Here is a 26,175-nt window from a genome sequence, read left to right as displayed (position 1 = left end):
TGGGGTTGCAGAGTGAAAAAGCAGTGTGTTATAACTATAGAAGAAGTGGAACCTTCCTTACCCTCAACTCTGGAGAAACAGCATGAAAAGCAGTGGGAGTCAAAAGGTTCACTTAGACTGAAGATCAATGAAGAAAAGAATCCACTAAGAGAAACATGAAACAGAACAGTAATAACAATATACACATAAAGCCAACTGATTTTGTTAAATTTCCATTGATTTCAGCACACAATTGTCAGAAAAACTGATGGAGACATCGAATCTCTCACCTGAAAGTGAAATGCAGTATGGCCTGTATTGAATTTCCTCCTCCAGTGGTAATATCACCTTCGAATCCTGGCAGTAGTGGTATGATGATATAAACACGGAATTTCTTGTTCGCTCTAAAAGGGACATCATAAAACATTGAATGCAAGTTTGACTCAGAGATGTTTCTCAGTCTGTATTATAAAATAATAACTTCTCCAAAAAATGATTTTTAGAACAATGCATTATTTATCATCTTTCAATTTTGCTCCATGTTTAATGCCCTCCCTCCTCCAAGCCAAGGTTTTACTAATGCACTACCTTAACAACTAAACTCACAATGATCAACGATCAAACCCTTCATGAAGATGGCATTCTGAATGGTCACCCTTGAGTAACATGAGCTGTGCAGGGGACATAGACAAAGATGATAGAAGTGGTACTGATAAACTGTGAAATGGATGTTGCTCTTGTTATTGTCTTAAAGGCCAATTATGGACAAGGGAGGCCAAAAATGTATGCTTACACAAACAACTGATATTGTACTGAACCAAAACAACCATTACATCATCCCCCACACATAATGCTCCAAGACTGCATTAACATGCAACATTTACACTTCCCTCTGTAGAGAAAGAATTCTTGAAACTGAAGAAACCTCAAGACTAGTTGACCTATGAATATTTAACCTTCCTCCTGAGTCTACATCACCAGAACTGTCAGCTGTAGTAACACTATTGCGTTACTATGGGGGGTTCAACTACCACTTTCATTTTTCCAACCCACACATTTCATATTACCTTTTCTTGTGCTACTTCAGCATTTTGGCCTATTTAATCCAGATGTTGTTTGCTTGTAATTCAGCTCCAGGGTGTAGAGGGATGGAGCCCTGACTGCGCAGGTGAATGAAGGCGTTTTGATTACAAGCCTCAGCACTGGATCAGCCAGACAAGGAGGAGGGATGAGTGAAGGGATGGAGCCCACTGGCTTCTCTCAGGAGGAAGGGGTGGGGATAAGCATGGCAGAATTTCCCTACTGGAGACCACAGAAACGACATACAGTGCTTGCTAGTAGACGGGTAGGATTTGTTCTGCTAGCTTACCTCCACTGCAGAACTGAGTGATAGCCCAGAGGTAAAGCCAACTGCAATGCTCACCTATGAACTGCTACATTCCCATGTGCAGGAAGGTTAGGGATATAAGCAAAATATTTCTGATGACTGCCTTGTTGATGGTTCCCACAACTGCCACCACCCATGAGGTGCACAGAGGTTTAGTTGATGATGGCACAGAACCTGGTGGCTATTAGGCAGCAGTCAGAAAAGTCTGTGTGTGTGTGTGTGTGTGTGTGTGTGTGTGTATATATATATATATATATATATATATATATATATACATATATATACACATACATACATACATACATACACACACACACACACACACACACACACACACACACACACACACACACACACACACACACACACACACACACACATACTTATACACACAGTGGATATAAAAAGTGTACACACCCCTGTTAAAACGCCAGGTTTTTGTGATATAAACAACAGACCACAATAAATAATTTCAGAACTTTTCCCACCTTTAATGTGACCTACAACCTGTACAATTCAATTGAAAAACAAATTTATTAGGGAGAAAATATAAAAAATAAAAAAAAATACAATAAGCTGATTGCATAAGTATGCACACCCCTAAACTAGTACTTTGTTGAAGCATCTTTTGATTTAATTAAAGCATTCAGTCATCTTGGGTACACACCTGCCATCAATTAGAGAGACTCTGATTAACTCAAAATAAAATTTAGCTGTCCTAGTAGGATTTTCCTGACATTTACTCAGTTGCCTGCTACAGCAAAAGCCATGGTTAGTAGAAAGCTTACAAAGCATCAAAGGGATGTCATTGTTGAAATGTATTAGTCAGGAGAAGGGTACAAAAAAAGTACAGTTTTGTACCTACCATAAATGTAGATGTTCGAAGATCCACATTGCTGCAGTCATAACCTGTGGGTAAGTCCGCTGTCCTCGGTCGGCCCGAATACCAAAGTATTAGGGCTGGCGTAGGTCATGGGCGCTCAGATCTGACGTCAGTGCGTCATGGTATTAAAGCGCATGACCGACGTCATATCCTCAGTCTTTTCTTGCCCCAGATGTCAGAAAGGCCCTAAAAAGAAAGGCCACAGCCAAAAATAGAAAAAAACCTCCAAAACCCATGTACAAACAACATCTACGACCCAACCCATACAATCACTCCAAACTACAGAGGGGAAGGAGGGAGGGTAAATTGGACTGCAGCAATGTGGATCTTCGAACATCTACATTTATGGTAGGTAAAAAACTGTACTATGTTCTTCATCTCACATTGCTGCAGTCATAACCTGTGGGTAGAATCCCAACGCAAGTGTAAGGGGAGGTTGGCAAAATCATAAAGCGTTGGGAGCTGCTAATATGCCCTGTAAGACTGCAGTGGCAAACCCAGCCCTAGATTTGGAATAAAGAGGGAGATGGTAATGTTTAGAAAAGGTGTGCACTGAACTCCAAGTAGCTGCTTCCAAAATATCTTTAGTAGCTACACCCCTTAAAAAAGCAGTAGAAGTGGCAGTAGCCCTAGTGGAATGAGGTCTGATACCAGCCGGAATCTCCTTACCATGATGAGAATAACAAAAAGCAATACAATGGCCAATCCACTTAGAAATAGTCTGTTTTGAAAGAGGTTTCCCCTGAGAGCCCAAAGCAAAAGAAACAAATAACTGTTGAGACTGTCTGAACCCTTTAGTCCTGCTCAAATAATAACGCAACTGCCTGTGAATATCCAAAGTGTGCAAAATTTTCTCCCCTTTATTTTGGGGATCAGCATAAAAAGTAGGCAAATGAATAGATTGGTTCAAGGCCACATTTGAAACCACTTTGGGCATAAAAGTAGGGTTAGTCCGCAGAGATACCCTATCCTTATGAAAAATCAGGAAGGGTTCAACTGCCATAAGAGCCTGTAATTCAGATACCCTTCTAGCAGACGTAATGGCCAACAAAAAAGCAGTCTTCCAAGACAAAAACTTTAACTCAAATGTAGCTGCAGGTTCAACACAAAATTGAGATCCCAGGAAGGAGTAGGAGCTCTACGCGGGGGTCTTATATTCTTTGCCCCTCTAAGGAATTGCTTAAACAAAGGATGAGAAAATAATGGTGGGTCACAGTCATAGTGAGCAGAAATGGCTGCAGCATGAACTTTTACAGAGGAGAAAGACAAACCCTTGTCTAATAATTCTGTAAGGTATTGAAGAGAAACACTCAAATCAGGCCTGGAAACATCAAAGCACTTTGCTTTGCTCCAAATAAAAAATCTCCTCCATTTATCAGCATAAACTTTCCGTATACTAGGCCTTCTGGCCTCCAAAATAACATTCAAAACTTGTTGAGGAAGCTGCGACCCTCCAGGTTCTAGAACAGAATATGCCAGGCTGTTAGATGCAGGGACTGAATCCTGACATTGAGGAAATGATTGCCTGCCTGAGACAAAAGGTGTGGAATTGAAGGCAAAGGCCAGGGAGGCTCCCGTACTAAACTCCTCAGCAGAGGGTACCAGTGCTGTCGAGGCCAATCCGGAGCTATTAGAATCATGGATGGCTTGTCTTGTCTGACCTTCAAGAGCACCTTGGGAAGGAGAGGCAGAGGAGGGAAGGCATAAACGTGAAGATTGCTCCAACTGAATGATAGAGCATCCACTTTCCAAGCTGTTGGATGAAACATCTTTGTGCAAAACTTTGGCAACTGGAAATTTAGTGGAGAAGCGAACAGATCTATGTCTGGAGTCCCCCAAGTCACTGTCAACTGTCGAAATACATGAGGATCCAACTTCCACTCGTGGGGATCCACCATCTGTCTGCTCAAAACATCTGCTAAGGAGTTCTGTGCTCCTGGCAGAAACCTTGCCTGAAGAGTGAGGTGCAAACTGAGAGCAGTCTCCCACAAAATCATTGCTTGCCTGCAAAGAGGGTACGAATGTGTTCCCCCCTGCTTGTTGATGTACCACATGACAGTTGTGTTGTCTGTTTGAATCAACACTTGTCCTGGGTGAAGTAGATCCTTGAAAGCCATCAATGCAAATTGGACTGCTAACATCTCCTTCAAGTTGATATGTAAATGTTGTAGTCTGGCAGGCCACGTGTCTTGAACCCATTTTCCATTGAGGTGTGCTCCCCAAGCCTTGTCTGAGGCATCTGTCGTTAAGATTTGACTCGCCTCTGGTCGGGTCACAGAGAGTCCCTTGTTTAGGTGACATTCCTGGGCCCACCACAAAAATTCCTTCTGAATGCAAGGTATTATCTGAATGACAGTGTCCAGATCGTGGCAGTGTTGTGTCCATACATTTTTGAGATACCATTGTAACTTCCTCATATGCAGTTTGGCATTGGGAAGCACCAGAATACAAGATGCCATGAACTCCAAGGCTTGAAGGACTGTCCTTGCAGTCAGCCTGGACCGTAGAGACAATTGTTGGAAGTAAAGTGTAAGGTTCCTTTGCTTGTCCAGGGTCAAAAAAGCCATCTGGGAAGCTGTATTCAGTCTCACACCCAGAAAGCACATTTCCTGAGAGGGTACTAGACTGGACTTTGTTTCGTTCACAGAATACCCTAGGCACCTTAACACTGCCATAACATACTGTAGATGGTGTAGTAGCTTGTTTTTGTCTTGAGCAAGAATGAGGCAATCGTCCAAATAAGGATAAATTTGTATTCCTCTTAACCTTAAGAAGGCTATCACCGGAGCCAGAACCTTTGTGAACACCCTGGGCACAGTAGATAAGCCAAAGGGCAATGCAGAGAACTGATAATGTAAAGTCCCAGCCCGAAAACGCAGGAATCTCCTGCAACTGGGCCTGATAGGAACATGAAGATAAGCCTCTTTGAGATCCAGAGTTACCATCCAGTGATCTTTGCCCAACAGGGGTAGAAGTTGTTGCAACGTCAACATTTTGAATTTTGGAATGTCCAGGTATGTGTTGAGAATAGATAAACCCAAAATTGGCCTCCAAGTGTCTCCTTTCTTTGGTACAAGAAACAGGTGAGAATAAAATCCTAGGCCTACTTCTGACAGAGGGACCTGCTGTATAGCCCCCATTTGAAGAAGTAAAGAAATCTGTTTGTGAGCCTCTACCCTTTGCTGAGGAGGAACGTCTGGCATGCCTTTGAAAGGAGGCAATGTGTGGAAATAAAACTTGTAGCCTCGGTCTATAATGTCCAACACCCATTTGTCCTGGGTGACTAAAAGCCAGTTCTGCTTGAAGAGCGCCAACTTTCCTCCCAGAGGAGCTGCCAGACAGGACGGATCTGGCAGCTGAAGATGCAGGTCATTGGGCCTGTTTACGAAAGGACTGGCCCCTGCCCTCACCTGTAGATTGTGCAGGGGAACTCCACGTTCTAGGCCTAAAAGAACCCTGAGCTCTGCCCCTACCACGTCTAGATCTGCCCCTAGACTGTAAATCAGAAGAAGGGTAAGCCCATCCCTTAGTAGGCCAATTCCTGCTAAACTTAGGGGCCTGCACCTGCAAAAAAATCTTTAACAGTCTGCATAGACTTAGCTTTGTCTTCCATTTTCTTTAAGACAGACTCCACAGGAGAACCAAACAAAACTTCAGACTGCAAAGGAGCATCCAAAATTCTAGCTTTAACATGCTCTGACAAGTTCTGATCCTTAAGCCAGGCATGCCTGCGAATAACTGACCCAGTGGCAGCCACCCTGGAAGAAGCCTGTAAAGCATCGAAACCACACTGCAAAGAATGCTTACCCACCTGATCAGAGGCATGAACCAAATCCTGTAATTCCTTACACTCTATGCCCTCTGCCAAGCATCTACCTTAGATTTTAACTGAGTAAGGAGAAAATTCTGGTACTTCAACATATGAAACTGGCAATTCAAAGCCCTCATTGCTAGAGTGGAAGAGGTACACACTTTCTTTCCCCACCTATCCAAAGCTCTAGAGTCTTTATCCATAGGAACTGGATTCTTTACAACAGAAGCCCTGACACCCTTAGGTCCCTGGCTAATAGTTTCTGGGTCCGCCCTTGGGCTCTTATACAGATATTTATGAGCCTCTGGCACTCTGTAATACCTATCTGGTTTAACTGGCGCAGGAGGCAGAGAGTCTGGATTAAGAGAAGCCTCTGAGAAAACATCCTGAACAACATCCAAAACAGGAGGTATAGCCAAGGGCCGATGTTGTGGCAAAAACAAAAATTCCCTAAGCCTCTTTCGGGAATCTGAGAAATCCTGACCTTCCCATTTAAAATGCTCCCTCATAGAATACAGGGTTTCTGAAAAAGAAAAATCCTCTGGAGGAGAAGCAGAAGGACTGGAATCCTCTGCGTCTGAATCAGAATAAGGAGGAAAATCCTGAATGTCTTCAGCCGAAGACTCTGAGTAATCTGAAGCCTGTTCCAAACTTTCCACCTCTGGCTCCACCCTAGGCCTCTTATCTGGAGGGGGCATAGAACCCCTGATTAAGGAAATCAAATCTTCTGCCATTTTAAGCATGTGTTTTTTAGGCACAGAACCTGCAGAACTAGGACTGACACCAGAGGAAGGCAAACCAGGCCAGACCTTGGAAGGTACCTTAGAGACAGAAGGAGAAGGCCTAACCACCTTAGGCAAGGAAGGGAGTACAGCAACCTGAGAGGCCCCCTCAGCCTGACCTGACTCCTGAGTGGCCACATCCTGCAAAATTAACGGCTCCCCCTGAGCCTCAGCTGAAACCTCGGCTGGATCCACAGATTCCACCGTAGTTTCTTAAGAACCGGCGTCCGGAACGGACGACTCATCCTGCTTGGACCTTAACGATTTTTCTTTGCGCTTCTTAGTGGTAGCGGGCGTCGGAGGATCCGACGGCATACTGTAATTACACCGCTTACCGAAGACAAGCCTAGCGCAATCTAACCTACGTTTAATGGTGCGCTTATTAAACCTAGCACAAAAGCGACACCCGACTACGTCGTGCTCAGGCCCCAAACAAGAAATACAGAGAGAGTGGTAATCTCTATGCGGTATCTGTTTCCCACAAGAAATACAATTATTCACTTTTTCCTGACATCCGGAATTAACTGAGGCAAGAAAAAACAAAAATATTCCCCAACGGGGTACTTAGCCCAACTTGGTTTCGGTCTGAAACTCAGAATACGAAAATTTCAGAACGCCGAACGGCACTTGCAAACGCTGCTTCTGCTTCGGACCATGCGGCAAAAAAGACTGAGGATATGACGTCGGTCATGCGCTTTAATACCATGACGCACTGACGTCAGATCTGAGCGCCCATGACCAACGTCAGCCTAATACTTTGGTATTCGGGCCGACCGAGGACAGCGGACTACCCACAGGTTATGACTGCAGCAATGTGAGATGAAGAACATCATTCCACAGCAGTGGATATACCATGGAACACAGTGAAGACCACAGGAAACAGTAAACTCTGTTTACTCACAAAAACAGCCACCGAGTAATCTCTGAAACACCAAAACAAACTTTAATATAGTGAAGCGCTTTTCGTCTACCCAAATAGGTAGACTTCATCAGACAAACATATAAAAACAGTGTAACAACCTTTTTAAAGCCAAAAAGGTGCCAAATCCAAACCAATTGGCTCTTGTGCTTAATAAACCAGCATTAATTAGAAAATTTAAAGGTACATCACAAATATATTGATAAAAAATGCTAAGAAGTTGTAAAAATATGAAATACATAAAAATACATACATATTCTACAACCCACATGGAAAAACAGTCGCAAACCTCATACATTTCATTGTATTAAATGTGAAGAAAAAATAAAAATAAAAAATAAATAGTATGTAATACATAATATATTAAGTCTTACCTACTTTATATAAAATCAATTTGTTTGTTGCAATAAATAAGAAATTTTAGATCACTAATCACATATATGATAATAAAAAATTAAAAAAATTATTCAGGAAAAGGAAAAAAAAAAGAAAGAAATCTATCGAAGCAGACTTTTCAACTTCAAAACACAAGAAAAAGAAGTAATCTCATTAATTCCAGGCAAGGTATAGGAATTTAACCTAAGCTGCCATAACAATTCACACTTTTCTAACAACTGGTAAGGTCCACCTTTACCATCTATAACTACCAGATCAATACTTTTGAACAAAAAATGGTGGTTCGGGTACTCATTACAGTGTCTTGCCAGTGCATCAGTGTTGCTATTCTTAATGTGGTAAATATGTTCGTAAATCCTTTCTTTAAGCTTCCTGTCAGTTTGTCCAACATAAAATGCTGGGCATGACTGACAGGAAGCTAAATAAACCACTGATTTAGAGTTACAGTTATATCTACCTCTAGCCTTATAAACATAGTCGTTGACTACGAAACTAGCACCTGTGGCAATATGCCTACAATAATTACAAGATTCACATTTATAAGTACCCTCGATCCTCTGGGACTTCCTAATGTTGGTCTCCACTATGCTCTTCAAGTTCCTACCCTTCCTAAAAATTATAGTAGGGTAGTTACCCACCTTTTCCACTAAGTCCCTTTTGTGTAACAGTAAATTCCAGTTCCTTCTCAAAATATTACCAATCTCACCTGCTTCTGTACAAAAAGGTGTAATAAAACTCTTTTTAAAAAATGGTTTGTCAGACTCATCTACATTGTCCAAAGGCAAATGGTGACAAATGGGCAATTCAATACTATTTACATCCCCTCCGTTAATACTTGGAGCTTTTCTAGATAGAATTGGCCTGCAAGTCCCACAAAGTCTTTTGTGCCATACTTCACTTATCAATTTAAACACCAAACTTTCAGGATAACCCCTACTCAAAAACGTATTTCTTAGAAAACTACATTCATCTTCAAAAGTATGAATCTCAGTTGTCATCTGAACACAGTAGACAGTCATCAAAAAGTGGAGAAAATATGGGACAACAGTGACATTGCAAAACTGATGAAAAGACAAGACAAAAATTGGTCAGGGAGGCTGCCAAGAGACCTACAGCAACACTGAACGAGCTACAGGAATTTCTGGCAAGTACTGGTTGTGTACTACATGTGACAACAATCTCCCGTAATCTCCATGTGTCTGGAATATGGGGTAGGATTGCAAGACTGAAGCCTTTTCTTACACAGAAAAATATCCAGGCCAGGCTAAAATTTGCAAAACAATACATCAAGTCTCCCAAAAGCATGTGGGAAAATGTGTTATGGTCTGATGAGACCAAGGTTGAACTTTTTGGCCATAATTCCAAAAGGTACGTGTGTGGTACAAAAACAACACTTCACATCACCAAAAGAACACCATACTCATGATGAAGCATGGTGGTGGAAGTATCATGCTTTGGGGTTGCTTTTCTTCAGCTGAAACTGGGGCTTTAGGCAAGGTAGATAGAATTATGTACAGTTCCAAATACCAGTCACTTTTGGCCCAAAACCTTCAGGTGTCTGCTAGAAAGCTGAAGATGAAGAGGAATGTCAGCTTTCAACACGACAATGACCCCAAGCATACATCCAAATCAACAAAAGAATGGCTTCATCAGAAGAAAATTAAAGTTTTGGAATGGCCCAGACCTAAATCCAATAGAAAATATGTGGGCAGAATACAGAAGTTGCATGACCTGACAGATTCTGAAGGGTATAGACCTCAGCATTTTTTCATTCATTCATTTGTCTTCTGTTTATTTACTTAATTCAGTTTTCAGTCATGTGAAAGCGGGAAGCAATATTTTAACTGAATACTGAAAATTCGTTTGACTGAATCTCATTATACTGAAAGCTTACATCCTGAATTTCAAAATACTGAATTTTAAGCCATTGATATGATGTGTCTTTCCCTTCACCTGTGACTTGCTTGTGATAAAACAAAAATTACTGTAACAAAGTGCTGACTGTCAGAATACAGATAGCGTAGAAAATAGTGTTGTAGTGTTTCTATAGGTGGGTATGTGTCTCTACATTTTTATGGAAAGTTATCTAAAGTAATATGGTGGATGTTTCGTGTGCTCCTGACATTAGTGGCAGTGTGCACATTACTGTGAAGTAAGTAAAAGGTATATGCCCTTTCCCCCACTGTAGTGTGATCCTGGTGTTAATATATATATATATATATATATATATATATATATATATATACACATAGCTTAAAATTCAGTACTTTGAAATTCAGGATTGTAAGCTTTCAGTATAATGAGATTCAGTCAAGTGAGTTTTCAGTATTTTGAAAATTAGGTATTGTGGTCTCAGTCAAATGAAATGTAGTATTTTGAGATTCAGTTATATGAAGTGGACCCATATATATGTATATGTGCACATGTGTTTGTGGCCTTAGTATTTATTCCAGCAGTATAGGCCAGATACAGACTGTAGTGTATTCCCTAGACCCCGCAAAATGCAGTTCACTCAAGCCATGTTTTAAGACATACCTTAGTCATACTTGGTAAAGCTGGATGCGAACATACTGTACACACTGTTGATCTGCTAACATGTACCTCCATCTATAAACAGCCTGACCCAAGCCAAGATCACTGCCATACTTGCCAGGACAACGATGCATCCATTTTGACCATTTACTTTCCATAATTAGCACCCTGGCATTCTTTACACAGTATCAACAAGGCTTTCTATTTTTTTTGCACCAAGTTGTGTAACAGTTTACCATTCACTAACAGGTCTTTGAACTGCTAAATTCATTAGCACCCTCACGACGCACTTACTTAAAAATGCAAGCTGCAACTGCAGGAATAGTATCATTTAAGGGTCTCAGCAATTAAGTATCTACTCGGTTGGTTTGTTAGTTCTCTTCATATATTAGTTAATGATCTCTGATGTTGATGCATAATACTAACAATTTCTGAGAGATATTAAAAGCTGTAATTATGTTACTGCCTTACAGTGCTCAGTTCTCCAGTTAAGCTCTTAGCTGCAGTGCCTTATATATGCAGCCTGCATGTCCTCCCTGTGTCCAAGTGGGCTTTCTCGGAGTGCTATGGTAACCTAACCTATCTCTGATAGGCTGGTGCCCCATTGTGAATTAGTTCCTCAGCCCTGCACTCATTCATTTAAAATATTGGTTCCAACTTTCACATGACTAAAAACTGACTTAAGTAAATAAACAGAGCACAAATGAATGAATGAATGAATGAATGAATGAATGAATGAATGAATGAAAAAATGCTTTAGAAATCTGGCAGGTCATGCAACTTCTGCATTCTGCCCATCAGTATCTGGCAAGACTTGCAACAGATATTGAGACTACCATAAATCCATTTGAACTTGGCAAGTGAAGAACCATCTACTGAAATCTCTATAAAACCTATCAGGCCAGTCTGCTGCCACTGAAGTTTCTGTTCTTCAGAACCAAACAGGCAAAAGTACAGTTTTGTACCTACCATAAATGTAGATGTTCGAAGATCCACATTGCTGCAGTCCTTACATATGGGTAGTCCGCTGTCCTCGGTCGGCCCGAATACCAAAGTATTAGGCTGACGTCGGTCAAGGCGCTTAAAACTGACATCAGGACGTCAGGGTACAAAAGTGCATGACCGACGTCATTTCCTCAGTCTTTTCTTGCCCCAGATGTCAGAAGGCCCTAACAAGAAAGGCCAAAGCCAAAAACCAGCAAAACCTAACCAACCACCCGTGCACTAACCATATTTACAATATGTACAACACAAACCACACCACCACCTTCAACAACAGAGGGGAAGGAGGGAGGGTATGGACTGCAGCAATGTGGATCTTGAACATCTACATTTATGGTAGGTACAAAACTGTACTATGTTCTTCATCTCACATTGCTGCAGTCCTTACATATGGGTAGAATCCCAAAGCAGAGGTAAGGGAGGATGGCAAAACTATAAAGCATTAGGAGCTGCCAACATGCCCTGTAAAATTGCAGTGGCAAATCCAGCCCTAGATTTAGAGTAAAGTGGAAGGTGGTAATGCTTAGAGAAATTATGCACTGAACTCCAAGTAGCTGCTTCCAAAATATCTTTAGTAGCCACCCCTTAAAAAGCTGTAGAAGTGGCAGTAGCCCTAGTGGAATGAGGCCTAATCCCAGCTGGAATCTCCTTACCATGATGGGAATAACAGAAAGCAATACAAAAACCAATCCACTTAGAAATAGTTTGTTTTGAAACAGGTTTGCCCTGAGAACCCAAAGCAAAAGAAACAAACAACTGCTGAGACTGCCTGAACCCTTTAGTTCTGCTCAAATAATATCGCAACTGTCTGTGTATATCCAAAGTGTGCAAAATCCTTTCCCCTTTATTTTTGGGGTTTGCATAAAAAGTAGGCAAATGAATAGTTTGGTTTAAAGCCACACCAGAAACCACTTTAGGCATAAAAGAAGGGTTAGTACGCAAAGACACCCTATCCTTGTGGAAAATTAAGAAAGGCTCAACTGCCATAAGGGCCTGTAATTCAGAAACCCTTCTCGCAGAGGTAATGGCCAACAAAAAAGCAGTCTTCCATGATAAATATTTCAACTCTGCCGATGCTGCAGGCTCAAAAGGTTGTAGAGTGAGTTTCTCCAACACAAAATTGAGATCCCAAGCAGGAGTAGGAGCTCTACGTGGGGTCTTATATTCTTTGCCCCTCTAAGGAATTGCTTAAACAAAGGCTGAGAAAATAATGGTGGGTCACAGTCATAGTGAGCAGAAATTGCTGCAGCATGAACCTTTATAGAGGAGAAGGACAAACCTTTGTCCAATAACTCAGTAAGGTATTGAAGCGCAACACTTAAATTAGGTTTAGAAACATCAAAGTCCTTTGCTGTACTCCAAAATAAAAATCTCCTCCATTTATCTGCGTAAACTTTCCTTGTACTAGGCCTTCTGGCCTCCAAAATAACATTCAAAACTTGTTGTGGAAGCTGAGACCCTCCAGGGTTTAAAACAGAATATGCCAGGCTGTCAGGTGTAGAGAATGAAGTTTGACATTGAGTAAATGACTGTTCTCCTGAGACAGCAGGTGAGGAATCGAAGGCAAAGGCCATGGAGGCTCCTGTACCAGACTTCTCAGTAATGGGTACCAGTGCTGTCGAGGCCAATCTGGAGCTATTAAAATCATGTTTGGCTTGTCCTGTCTGACCTTCAGCAGTACCATTGGGAGGAGAGGCAGAGGTGGAAAGGCATACACGTGAAGATTGCTCCAATTGAATGAGAGAGCATCCAGTTTCCAAGCTGTGGGATGAAACCTTTTTGTGCAAAACTTTGGCAGCTGGTAATTTAGTGGAGAAGCGAACAGATCTATGTCTGGAGTTCCCCATAACACTGTCAATCTCTGAAATACATGAGGATCCAATTTCCACTCGTGGGGATCCATAATTTGTCTGCTCAACACATCTGCTAAGGAGTTCTGTGCTCCTGGCAGAAACCTTGCCTGAAAATTTAGCTGTAAACTGAGAGCAGTCTCCCACAAAATCATTGCTTGTCTGCATAGAGGATAAGAATGCGTTCCCCCTTGCTTGTTGATGTACCACATGACAGTTGTGTTGTCTGTTTGAATCAACACCTGCCCTGGAAGAAGTAAATCCTTGAAAGCTATCAATGCAAATTGGACTGCTAACATCTCCTTCAAGTTGATATGTAGATGTTGAAGTCTGGCAGGCCACGTGTCTTGTACCCATTTTCCATTTAGATGAGCTCCCCAAGCTTTGTCTGAGGCATCTGTCGTTAAAATCTGACTCGCCTCTGGCCGGGTCACAGAGAGTCCCTTGTTTAGGTGACATTCCTGAGCCCACCACAAAAATTCCTTTTGAATGCAAGGTATTATCTGAATGACAGTGTCCAAATCTTGGCAGTGCTGTGTCCATACATTCTTGAGATACCATTGTAGCTTCCTCATATGCAGTTTGGCATTGGGAAGTACCAGAATACAAGATGCCATGAACCCCAAGGCTTGAAGGACTGTCCTTGCAGTCAGCCTGGACTGACGAGACAACTGGTGGAAGTAAAGAGAAAGATTCTTTTGTTTGTCCGGGGTCAAAAAGGCCATCTGGGATGCTGTATTCAGTCTCACACCCAGAAAGTACATGTCCTGAGAGGGTACTAGACTGGACTTTATTTCGTTCACAGAATACCCCAGGCATCTTAACACTGCCATCACATATTGTAAATGATGAAGAAGTTCGTCCTTTTCTTGGGCCAGAATCAGGCAATCGTCCAAATAAGGATAGATCTGTATTCCTCTTAGCCTGAAGAAAGCTACCACTGGAGCCAGAACCTTCGTGAACACTCTGGGCGCAGTAGATAAGCCAAAGGGCAATGCAGAGAACTGATAATGTGAAGTCCCAGCCCGAAAACGCAGATACTTCTTGCAACTGGGCCTGATAGGAACATGAAGGTAAGCCTCCTTGAGATCCAGAGTCACCATCCAGTGATCTTTGCCCAGCAGAGGTAAAAGCTGTTGTAACGTCAACATTTTGAACTTGGGAATGTCCAGATATGTGTTGAGGATAGATAAATCCAAAATTGGTCTCCACGTGTTTCCTTTCTTTGGTACTAGAAACAGGCGAGAATAAAATCCTAGGCCCACTTCTGGCAGAGGGACCGGTTGTATGGCCCCTATTTGTAGTAGTAGAGAAATTTGTTTGCGAGCCTCTAGTCTTTGCTGAGGAGGAACGTCCGGCATGCCTTTGAAAGGAGGCAAGGTATGGAATTAAAACTTGTAACCCTGGTGTATGATATCCAATACCCATTTGTCTTGGGTAATCAACATCCAATTTTCCTTGAAGAGTGCTAACGTTCCTCCCAAAGGTGCTGCCAGGCAAGAAGGATCTGGCAGCTGAAAAAGTAGGTCATTGGGCCTGTTTACGAAAGGACTGGCCCCTGCCCTCACCCGAAGATTGTGCAGGTGAACTCCCTTGTTCTAGGCCTGAAAGAACTCTGAGCTCTGCCCCTACCACATCTAGATCTACCCCTAGACTGAGAATCATAAGAAGGATACGTCCACCCCTTAGCAGGCCAATTCCTACTAAACTTCGGAGGCTGAACTTGCAAAAAATCTTTAACAGCCTGCATAGACTTAGCCTCGTCTTCCATTTTCTTCAAGACTGACTCCACAGGTGAACCAAACAACACATCAGACTGCAAAGGAGCATCCAAAATCCTTGTCTTAACATGGTCAGATAAATTCTGATCCTTCAGCCAGGCGTGCCTGCGAAGAACTGAGCCAGTGGCAGCCACCCTAGACGAGGCCTGCACAGCATCAAAACCACACTGTAATGAATGCTTACCCACCTGTTCAGAGACATGCACCAAATCTTGTAATTCTTTACACTCAATGCCTTCCGCCAGAGCATCCACCTTAGACTTCAATTGAGAAAGAAGAAAGTTTTGATATTTCAACATATGAAACTGGCAATTCAAAGCCCTCATAGCTAAGGTAGAAGATGTATAGACCTTCTTTCCCCATCTATCCAAAGCTCTGGCTTCTTTATCTAGAGGAACCGGATTTTTTACAACAGAGGCCTTGACACCCTTAGGTCCCTGACTAATAGTTTCTGGGTCCGCCCTAGGACTCTTATAAAGATATTTATGAGCCTCAGGCACCCTGTAATACCTATCCGGTTTAACAGGAGCAGGAGGCAGAGAATCAGGATTAAGTGAAGCCTCTGCAAACACATCTTCCACAACATCCAGAACAGGGGGTATAGCCAAGGGCCTATGCTGGGGTAACAAAAACTCCCTAAGCCTTTTCCTAGAATCAGAGAAGTCCTGACCTTCCCACTTAAAATGTTCCCTCATAGAATGAAGTGTCTCTGAAAAAGAAAAATCCTCTGGAGGAGAAGCAGAAGGAGTGGAATCATCTGCATCAGAATCAGAATAAGGAGAGTACTCCTGCAAGTCTTCAGCTGAAGACTCTGAAATATCCGAAGCCTGCTCAAAACTTCCCAACTCTGGCTCCACCCTAGGCCTCTTATCAGGAGGGGGCAAAGAACCTCTAATCAGAGTAATCAAATCTTCTGCCATTTTAAGCATGTGCTTCTTAGGCACAGACCCTGCTGAACTAGGAGTGACACCAACAGAAGCTAAAACTGGCCTGCCTCTGGGAGAAGCCTTGGAAACAGAAGGAGAAGGCCTAACCACCCTAGGAAGGGAGGGGATTACAGTAACTTGAGAAGCCCCTTCAGCCTGACCTGCCTCCTGAGAGACCACCTCCTGCAAAATCAAAGTCTCCCCCTGAGACTCCAGAGAAGACTCAGTCGGAACCACCGGTTCCACTGAAGCCTCTAAAGAACCGATGTCCGGAATGGACGACTCATCTTGCCTGGGTTTAACTGCTTTGTCTTTGCGCTTCTTCGCAGAAGCGGGCGCCGGAGAATCCGACGGCATATTATAATTGCACCGCTTCCCAAAGACCAGCCTAGCACAATCTAACCTTCGCTTAATAGTGCGTTTATTGAACCTAGCACAAAAGCGACACCCAACAACGTCGTGCTCAGGCCCCAAACAAGGAATACACAAAGAATGATAATCCCTATGCGGTATCTGCTTCCCACAAGAAATACAGTTATTCACTTTTTCTGACATCCGGTAAAACACTGAGGCAAGAAAAAACCAAAATATTCTAGCGGGTACTTAGCCAACTTGGATTCGGTCTGAAACTCCGAATTCGAAAAATTTCAGAACGCCGAACGGCACTTGCAACGCTGCTTCTGCATCGGACCATGCGGCAAAAAAGACTGAGGAAATGACGTCGGTCATGCGCTTTTGTACCCTGACGTCCTGATGTCAGTTTTAAGCGCCTTGACCGACGTCAGCCTAATACTTTGGTATTCGGGCCGACCGAGGACAGTGGACTACCCATATGTAAGGACTGCAGCAATGTGAGATGAAGAACATCCACCAGTTACGGAGTCTTCTTTTGCAGTCTGGCAGACCACATACCAGCTAACAAGGCTTATGCCTTATAGTATCTGGCAGGCCAATAATCATTCACTGTATGAGAATCAAAGAAAAATATGTGGTATTAGAAGTGAGCCACGAGGACTACCAATCAGTTCCTACATAGGGAAAATAAAATGCATGTCTAATTCATTTGGAAACAAAAAAGGGTTTATGTTAAAATGGGGAGGAAGAAAAAAATGAAAACCATAAAAGTAGACCTCTTGGGTCTAAGGGAATAGCATGTATTCAAGCCAGATTCAGCACTAGGTGATCTAGGCAGATGCCTAGTGCACGTTGGCTGACGGGGGCCTGGCTTTGGTGCAAAATAAAAAAAACTGTTCTGCAATTAAATACAAAGTCAAGCATTAAACATCCACAAAAGCAGCATGGCTTTAGGACCTGGAGGGAGACTTCTGTAAAGAAAAGCAAGCCCCAGAAACCTAAGCATTAGGATGTTGTCCTAACATCACCTTAAGAAATGTGTGAGATTGTTAAGTACGCAGGTCACAGAAGCCAAGCAAATGGATCTTAATATGCTGCAAAGCAAACAGAGATTTTACAATTCCAATATGCATAAGGAGCTGCTGCACAGAGATACCAGTGAGTCAGCAAAGAAACAAAGGTCACAGACCAACAGATTGAAGTCAACCAGTCAATCAGTTCATTCCACAAAACACCACAGGACTTCAGAAACGCCACAAAATTTTAATAAAAGTTGTTAACAACAAAGCTTTCAAGCGAGAACCCCCTTCATCAGTGTTCATAAAATCAATATCTTAATACATTTAAATATGAAATCCATGAGCAGTTATAAGGCACAACCCCCCCCCAATCAAATAAGACAGACAGTTAATCTTGTTAATTATACAGATAATTAATCTTCACAGCACTTTAAAGATACAGGATCTTAAAAAAATGACCTGTGTAAAAAACTCATTTTAAATGCATTTGTCTTCCTTTCAGAATATGTTCAATGCTGCCAGATGTGTTGATACCTGGTGTATGATCAGCTTGCAGTCATTGTATCCAGCCATATTCCAGTTTCAACTTATTGTTAGTATCTCTTCCCCTTAAATTCTTTAATAATATCTGAATGACCCTAAACTTGAATGAATGTTTTGAACCACATTCCATCACGTGTTTAGCAAGGGATCTGATACTAACCTGTCGCTTTGTTGCTTATTTGATTTTACAACTTTTATTAAATTTTTGTGGTGTTTCTGAAGTCTGGTGTTGTTTTGTAGATACCAGTGAATGCAATCGTTTCCATTTCTCCACCCAGTGATTGCAATCCTTCAGTGTGAGCTGGACAGGGAGAAATACAGAGCACTGCCGTTTCCTGTCTAGGAGGGGAGATATAAACAGTGCTGCAGTGTGTGTGTGTGTGTGTGTGTGTGTGTGTGTGTGTGTGTGTGTGTGTGTGTGTGTGTGTAAAATTTCCCAGTTAAGGGGTCTGTCTAGTCAAGTGACTTTGTTTACAGTCAAACCCTGAACCTTGGGTATTTGCAAGCAAGTGCCTTAAAACTCCACACCAACTGCCAGGTCTCCTTTAATTTTATTTATTTTTTGTTTCTGTAAATCACCGAGGACTGCAGTTGGTCAGTGTCGGTTATAAAGTTTCATAAGTGTTGTTCAATGCTGGTGGTGCAAAAAGTGGCCCACTTGCTTTTGGTGCAGGAGACTGTAGGTTCTCTTCCCAGACCAGCTAAATTGCTTACCCTACCATGCAGCATAAAGGGGAGGGGGGGGGTGCTGCATTCCTGAGTGTGTCCTCCTTTGGATGAGATGCCTAGTAAAGTACAGTTGTGTACACTTACCATAAATGTAGATGTTTGAGTGTATTCACGATTGTAGTCATCACACTTAGGTTATCCTGCCAAATACCAGAGGCTTAGTATTTCTGCATCAGTTGCTGTCGCTTCAGGACAGAGGTCAGGTCATCAGTGGTATAAAACAGGCAGCCGATGCCATTACATCAGTTTTTCTTGCCCCAAATGTCAGAAGCCTCCAAATAGGGAGCTAAGTTATGGTGGAAAAACACCACCAGTAAAAAGTAAATACCAATATCCCTGTAAGGAGTGAGGAAGAGAGAGAGAGAGAGAGAGAGAGAGACAAGGGGGCTGGAGGGTGGGAAACCAGGACTGCAACAGTGAATACACTCGAACATCTACATTTATGGTAAGTGTACACAACTGTACTATGTTCTTTGTGTTTCACTGTTGCAGTTATCACACTTGGGTTGATTCCCAAAGCTGAAGAATGGTTGGAGGCAGTCAAGAAGAGTTGGGGCTGGCTAGAATGCCCTGCAGGACTGCAGTTGCAAAGCCTGCCCTGGATTTGGAAAAGATAGGCAGGGGGTAATACTTGGTCAAGGTATGAACAGAACTCCAAGTAGCAGCTTCCAGAATGTCTCTGGTAGGGACTCCTCTGAGAATGGCTGTAGAGGTTGAAATTGCCCTAGTGGAATGTGTTCTGACCCCATGAAGGGGTGGTTTCCCATGGTGTTTGTAACAGAAATGGATACTGTGTGCTATCCGTTTAGAGATAGTTTGCTTTGATATGGCCTTGCCCTCTGCCCCTGGTGCAAAGCTGACTAGTAACTGGTCAGATAGAATATGAGCTGTCTTGTACACATCTAAAGAGTGCAGGATCCTTTCCCCCTTATTTTGAGGATTAGGGAAAAAGGTGGGCAAATGGATAGATTGGTTGAGAGCCACACTGGGCACCACTTTAGGCATGAAAGTTGGGTTAGTCCTGAGGGAGACCCTGTCAGCATGAAAAATAATGAAGGGTTCCACAGCCATAAGTGCTTGTAGCTCTGACACTCTTCTGGCTGAAGTGATGGCCAGAAGCAAGGATGTTTTCCAAGAGAGGAACTTTAACTCTGGTAACACTGCAGGCTCATAGGAGGGTAGCGTGAGCTTTCCAACACAAAGTTAAGGTCCCAAGCAGGGGTACGGGCTCTTTATGGTGGCCTTAAGTTGTTAGCCCCTCTCAGGAACTGCTTGATGAGAGGGTGCGAGAAGAGAGGTGGCTCAGTGCTGTAGTGAGCAGAGATGGCAGAGGCATGGATCTTAATGGAAGAGAAGGATAGGCCCCTGTGGAGTAGGTCTGCTAGGTAATCCAGGATGAGAGGTAAGGAGGGCTGTGCTGGGTCTGCTCCTTTAGTCTGGATCTAGGAACAATACCTTTTCCACTTGTCGGCATACGATTTTCTAATACTGGGTCGTGTGGCTTCATATATGACATCCAGTACCTGCTTGCTTAGGCTGGCCATTGGAGGAGACGTCAAGGAATAAGCCAGGCTGCAAGGTTCAGGGCCTGCAATTGCAGATGCAAGAACTGTCCCTCCTGAGTCAGGAGAGTTGGGATCTGTGGGAAGTGCCATGGAGGCAATGGTGACAGACTGCGCAGTAGTGGGTACCAGTGTTGGCATGGCCAGTCTGGGGCAATCAGGATTTTCCTTGGTCTTTCCTCTCTTATCTTGTGTAATACTCTTGTAAGAAAAGGTAGAGGGGGAAAAGCATAGATTGAGAGGTTTGCCCACTGGAAGGATAGGGCATCTACTTTCCAGGCTTTGCTGTGAGATTCCCTGGTGCAGAATTTGCTGAGCTGGTGGTTGTAGGGGGAGGCAAATAGGTCCACCTTCGGGGTACCCCATTCCTGGGTCACAAGGCTGAAGGTGTTGTGGTTTAATTGCCACTCGTGTGGGTCTATGAGATTTCTGCTTAAGTTGTCTGCCAGAGAGTTTTGTTTGCCTGGCAGGAATTGAGCTTGCAGGTGAATATGCATGGCTGAGGCCGTGTTCCAGAGAGTCATGGCTAGCCTGCAGAGTAGGTAAGAGAGGGTTCCCCCTTTGCTTGTTGCTGTACCACATCACTGTGGTGTTGTCAGTACTGATTAGTAGTGGCCCCGGAGAGAGTAGGGATCTGAAAGCTGTCAGAGCGTGCTGAACAGCTAGCGTCTCCTTTTGGTTGATGTGCAGATGAATTTGAGTTGCCCTGAATGCACCTGCCATCCAGATGTGCACCCCAGGCATAGTCTGATGCGTCTGTGGTTAGGATCTGGGCAGAGTGGGGCTGCGTAAAGGGAAGGCCCTTCTTGTGGTTGCATGCTGCTGCCCACCAGAGGAATTCTTTCCTTAGACAAGGTATCATAGGTATGATAGTTTCCAGGTCCTGAGAATGTTGGCACCAAAGACTTTTTAAGTACCACTGAAGTTTCCTTATATGCAGTCTGGCATATAGAATTAGTAGAATACAGGAGGCCATGAACCATAGAGCTTGCAGGATTTTCCTTGCGGATAAATGGGTTCTGGTGGCCATTTGAGAGAAGTAGCCTGTCAGATAGGTTTGTTTTTCTGGAGTAAGGAATGCCATCTGGAATGCTGTGCCCAAGCTTGCTCCCTGGAATACAATTTCTTGACTGGGGACAAGTCTGGATTTCTTTTTATTGATAGTGTACTCAAGGGAGGTTAGAAGGTCCTTTACAAATGTCAGGTGCTGCAACAGCTTTTCCTGACTGTCTGCCTGAATCAGGCAATCGTCCAAGTAGGGGTAAATTTGAATATTTCTGTCTGCAATAGGCAATGGCTGGAGCCAGGCATTTTGTGAAAACTCTGGGAGCAGAGGATAAGCCAAAGGGGAAGTGCAGAGAACTGATAATGCATAGGTCCTGTCCTGAAACTTAGATATTTCCTGCAAGAGTCCCTGACTGGGATGTGCAGATAGGCCTCCTTTAGATCTAGGGTGACTAACCAGGCATCTTTGGACAGCATAGGGAGAAGCTGCTGTAGGGTGAGCATTATGAATTTTGGTATCACCAGAAAGGTGTTTAGAATGGATAGATCTAAGATTGGGTGCCAAGTGCCCTCTTTTCTGGGTACCAGGAAAAGTCTGGAATAAAAACCTTGGCCTATGTGTTCTGCAGGAACAGGCTGAATTGCCCTTATGGAGAGTAGGGACTGAACTTGGTTTTGTACCTCTGCCCACTGGTTTGTAGGAAAGTCTGGGAACCCTTTTGGGGTTGGCAGCGTGTGGAAATAAAATTTGTAACCCTGGGATACTATGTTGAGGACCCATTGATCGTTGTTGATGGAGGTCCAATTTTTTACATGGTGTACAAATTTTCCTTCTAGGGGCACAAGCAATTGGGCAGAGGTGAAGAGAAGAGTCGAGAAGTCATTTTGAATTCTTTCCATAAGGGGGTGGCTTAGCACTTCCTGTTTTAGATGTGGAGGTACTCCATTGCTTAGATCTCTGCTTACCCTGAGACTGTAGTCTGGGGGGGGGGGTCTGTTTCCCTTAGGTCTAGTTTGAGGTGGCCTTGAGGGGGCTGCAAAGGACCAATGTTTTGAGGGGCAATGCCTACTGAATCTTGGAGGCTGCACTTGCAAAAAATCTTTGACTGTCTGCATAGACTTAGCTTTTTCTTCCATCTTTTTTAAAACCTTTTCTGCTTTGGTGCCAAGCAGATTGTCCTTGTTCAGAGGTATGCCAAGCAGATTGTCCTTGTTCAGAGGTGTGTCCAATAATTTTGATTTGACATGGGCTGGGACGGTCTGCTCCATAAGCCAGGCATGCCTTCTAAGTACAGAACCTGTGACTACTGCCCTGCAAGATGCTTCTAGGGTGTCAAACCCAAACTGCAGGGTATGCTTGCTGACTTGGCGTGCAGAGTGCATAAGCTCCTGTAATTCTTTATTTTCTGCACAGTCAGGGAAGGTAGATAATGTTTGCTTAATAAGTTCCATAATATGTTGCTGGTATTTCAGCATGTGGAACTGACAATTTAATGCTCTAATGGCAAGAGTTGCAGAGGTGTATACATTTTTATCCCATCTGTCTAAAGCTCGGGAATCCCTGTCCGAGGGGGTGGGCTTCTTAGCTGTAGTTGCTTTTATTCCTTTAGGTCCTTGGGAGATGACTTCTGGGTCAGCAGTAGGATTTTTGAAAAGAAATTTGTGTGAGTCAGGGACTCTGTAGTACCTGTCAGGTTTCTTTCCTGGGAGCAGGGGTTAAAGTATCAGGAGTTAGACTGGACTCCATAAAGACATCATCCACAACATCCAGGACAGGAGGGATAGCTAAGGGTCTGTGCTGTGGCAAGTCTAAGAATTACCTGAGTCTCTTTTTGGACTGAGGATAATCCTGGCATTCCCAATAGAAATGCTCTCTCAAAGTATGTAGGGTTTCACCAAAAGAAAAATCCTCTGGAGGAGAGGCAGAAGGGATGGATTCCTCTGCATCTGAATCCTCATAGGCAGATAAGGGCATGTCTTCATAAACAGAAACCTCAGAGTCGATGGACTCTTGGTCAGATAAAACTGCTGGGGACAAGTCTCTTTTTCTTTTAGCAGGGGAAGGCTGGCTTCCCCTAATCAGCATGATCAGGTCTTCCACCATTTTAAGTATCTGTGATTGTGGCAAGGAAGCAGGTGCTTGAGTTTGGGTCGTCGTTTTTTTAGGAGTAGCTCATACTCTTGGCCTTAGAAACTCAGTAGTTTTAGAAAGAACTGAAGACGCAAATTAAGTCATCGGTTTGTGTCGAATATCGGTAGTGCGAAGAACTTCCTCAGAAACCAGTGCCTGCAGAGTGGCTCCGGACCCATCCAAGGTAGAGACATCCGCAGGTTCCGTAGACAAAGAAGAGTCTTGTGGCATATATGATATCGGACTCCGAACGGGTCTCGGTAGTGGCCTGCGAGTCCATCGAAGCAGGCATCAGGGGCTGCAAAAGCACCTCACTAAGTACTGGTAAACGGATGACTAGCTTAATGGAAGTGTCATCTGCAGTTTTGGATGTGTGCGGTCTGTCTCTGTCTTTATCCTTACTTTTTTTTTTTTTTGGAAGAACGGTACTCTGATGGCTTACCAAAGCCATTTCGGAATACGAAGATTGAGATGGAAAGTATTTAGCTACAATAAGTGCCCGACAATGAAGAGTATGGGCATTGAGCAAAGCACAAAACCGGCAGCGAGGTACGTCGTGGTCTGGGCCTAAACAGGTGACACAGTAAGAATGGAAATCTCAGTGTGGTATTTGCTTTCCACAGGTGAGACGATTGTTAACTTTTTCTGACATCGGTTAGAACAAGAAAAAAGATCCCCAGTGGGGTACTTAGCTTTAGAAGACTTAAAGATGATTCAATTTCAGAAACAAAAACTCAGGTAGCGGCCGACCGGCACTTGTGTGAACTGCTTCTGCTTCGGGCTCCTCTCCAAAAAGACTGATGTAATGGCATTGGCTGCCTGTTTTTATACCACTGACATCAGTCCTGAAGCGACAGCAACCGATGCAGAAATACTAAACCTCTGGTATTCGGGCCAACTGAGGGCTACCCCTGGCAGGATAACCCAAGTGTGATGACTGACTGCAACAGTGAAACACGAAGAACAAATATGGATCTATTGTTGGTTTCCATATCACCAGCACACCATATACATATATATATTTTTTTATATAATATAGGCAGTTTATTCTTCAAGGGCAGCAGGCATGGAATTTATAAATAAAGCAATGAAATGCAAAGCTGTCTGCCAGCATCAACCTCTTCATTAGTTACAGATCTTTTTAATGTGGAATTATTCAGATGATTGTGGGTCATGACTTGACATTGATGATTTACAATTACAGTAGCTTGAGTGGTGTTTTATATGGCTGAAATGTAATGAAACAGGTACTTATGTTAGTACCGGTATATTTGTGTTGCACTTAGTGGAAAAATCCTCAAAACTACAAATTTAAAATACACTAACAATTGGTGCTGTATTAAACAAGGAACACAGCTTAATACAATCAGGAAGGTGAATCCAAATACACCTGCATTCATACAGGATCCTAAAAATGTGTGCAGGGGGCCCACTGTTGAAACCAGCCCAAAGGTAGACTTAATCCAATACTGACCAGGTGCATTTTCTATGAATGTGGTTTTCAATACTGTTTCAATGAATGTAAGTTTCAGGAGCATAGAAGTTTACTGTTGTTCATGCCAAGTCTGTTTTTATTGTGAGAATGTGCTGCTTTGTTTAGCAAACGGCCGTCAGTGCTTGTGCTATAAATTTTTAAATTAAATTTTTAAATTACGTCCAGCTATGTGTAATTGTTGTAGAAGTAAAGAAGAAAACAGCATGCAACTAATAGGTGCAAACAGTGTTTACAGTAACTGGGGAGTGAGTCAATTACTGGAATGCTGGAATGGCTAGGGGTAGGGGGGCTTGATCCATTACCCTGCCAAAGCCTTATTTAACCATGATCTGACTCTAGTAGGTATCTAGGCTTTTGGAGATGAAAGCATGGAAATAAAACCATATTAATGTCGTCCTGACTTGTACTTCAACCTTACTAGCTTTAACTAATGTAATAAGCTCTGGGGAGAGTGGGGGTGAGGCAAAACACAAGTACACTCCATAAGACAGACAAATGTATTCTTTCTCCTAAATGAATTTACTGAGCAGCCATTACAGCCTTAATGTGTGTGTGTTTGTGTATATTGAGGGGGGCACTGGAGAAATGAGTAAACGACTGGCAAGCAGAGTGAGACATACTGCAGATCTTACCTGTGAGCTTGAAGTATTCTGTACACAATTGCATCTCCAATTTTGTTGAGGATGCTTCGGTCATCTGCACAGCTGATAAAGAACTGATTCTAAAATAACAGAAAAAACAGCAACAGGTTAGAAAGGAAAGAGAAAGAAAGACAAGGATAGAAAGAAAAAAGTGTGTGTGTGTGTGTGTGTGTGTATACATATTTGTGTACATAGACAAAACTATACATAATGATATATACAGATGAACAGGGAAATACATTTCATAAAAATTGAAAAAAATACAGACAGGGCAACAAAGAATAGCTAGGGGAGGTAGAAACACTAACAAAAATGAGACATATTTATTTTAAAAGACTACTTACAACAGTTTATTTTTAGAACTTAAAACATTTCATCTGTATGAAATGTAGTGGTGTTAAAACCTATTTTTACTTTTCAGCTTTGCTTGAAATAAAATGTTGTGTTA

General features: G+C 42.8%; 1 protein-coding gene across 3 annotated transcripts in view; it reads right to left on the bottom strand.

Moving 5' to 3' along the window:
• The window catches only part of PLD2 (phospholipase D2), a 716,894-nt gene that overhangs the window by 118,117 nt on the left and 572,602 nt on the right, over positions 1–26,175 (bottom strand). For all 3 annotated transcript variants that reach the window (XM_044077075.1, XM_044077076.1, XM_044077077.1), the window contains exons 19-20: positions 25,719–25,807; positions 270–383 (exon numbers count right to left, since the gene is read on the bottom strand). In XM_044077075.1, the coding sequence (XP_043933010.1) occupies positions 270–383; positions 25,719–25,807 (203 nt within the window). The remainder of the gene's footprint in view (positions 1–269; positions 384–25,718; positions 25,808–26,175) is intronic.

This window comes from Protopterus annectens, chromosome 7.part0 (assembly GCF_019279795.1).
Source record: "Protopterus annectens isolate FY-2018-M chromosome 7.part0, PAN1.0, whole genome shotgun sequence".
Taxonomy (NCBI): Eukaryota; Metazoa; Chordata; order Ceratodontiformes; family Protopteridae; genus Protopterus; species Protopterus annectens.
The sequence above is the reverse complement of the archived record's forward strand: the minus strand, read 5'-3'. Positions and strand labels throughout refer to the sequence as shown.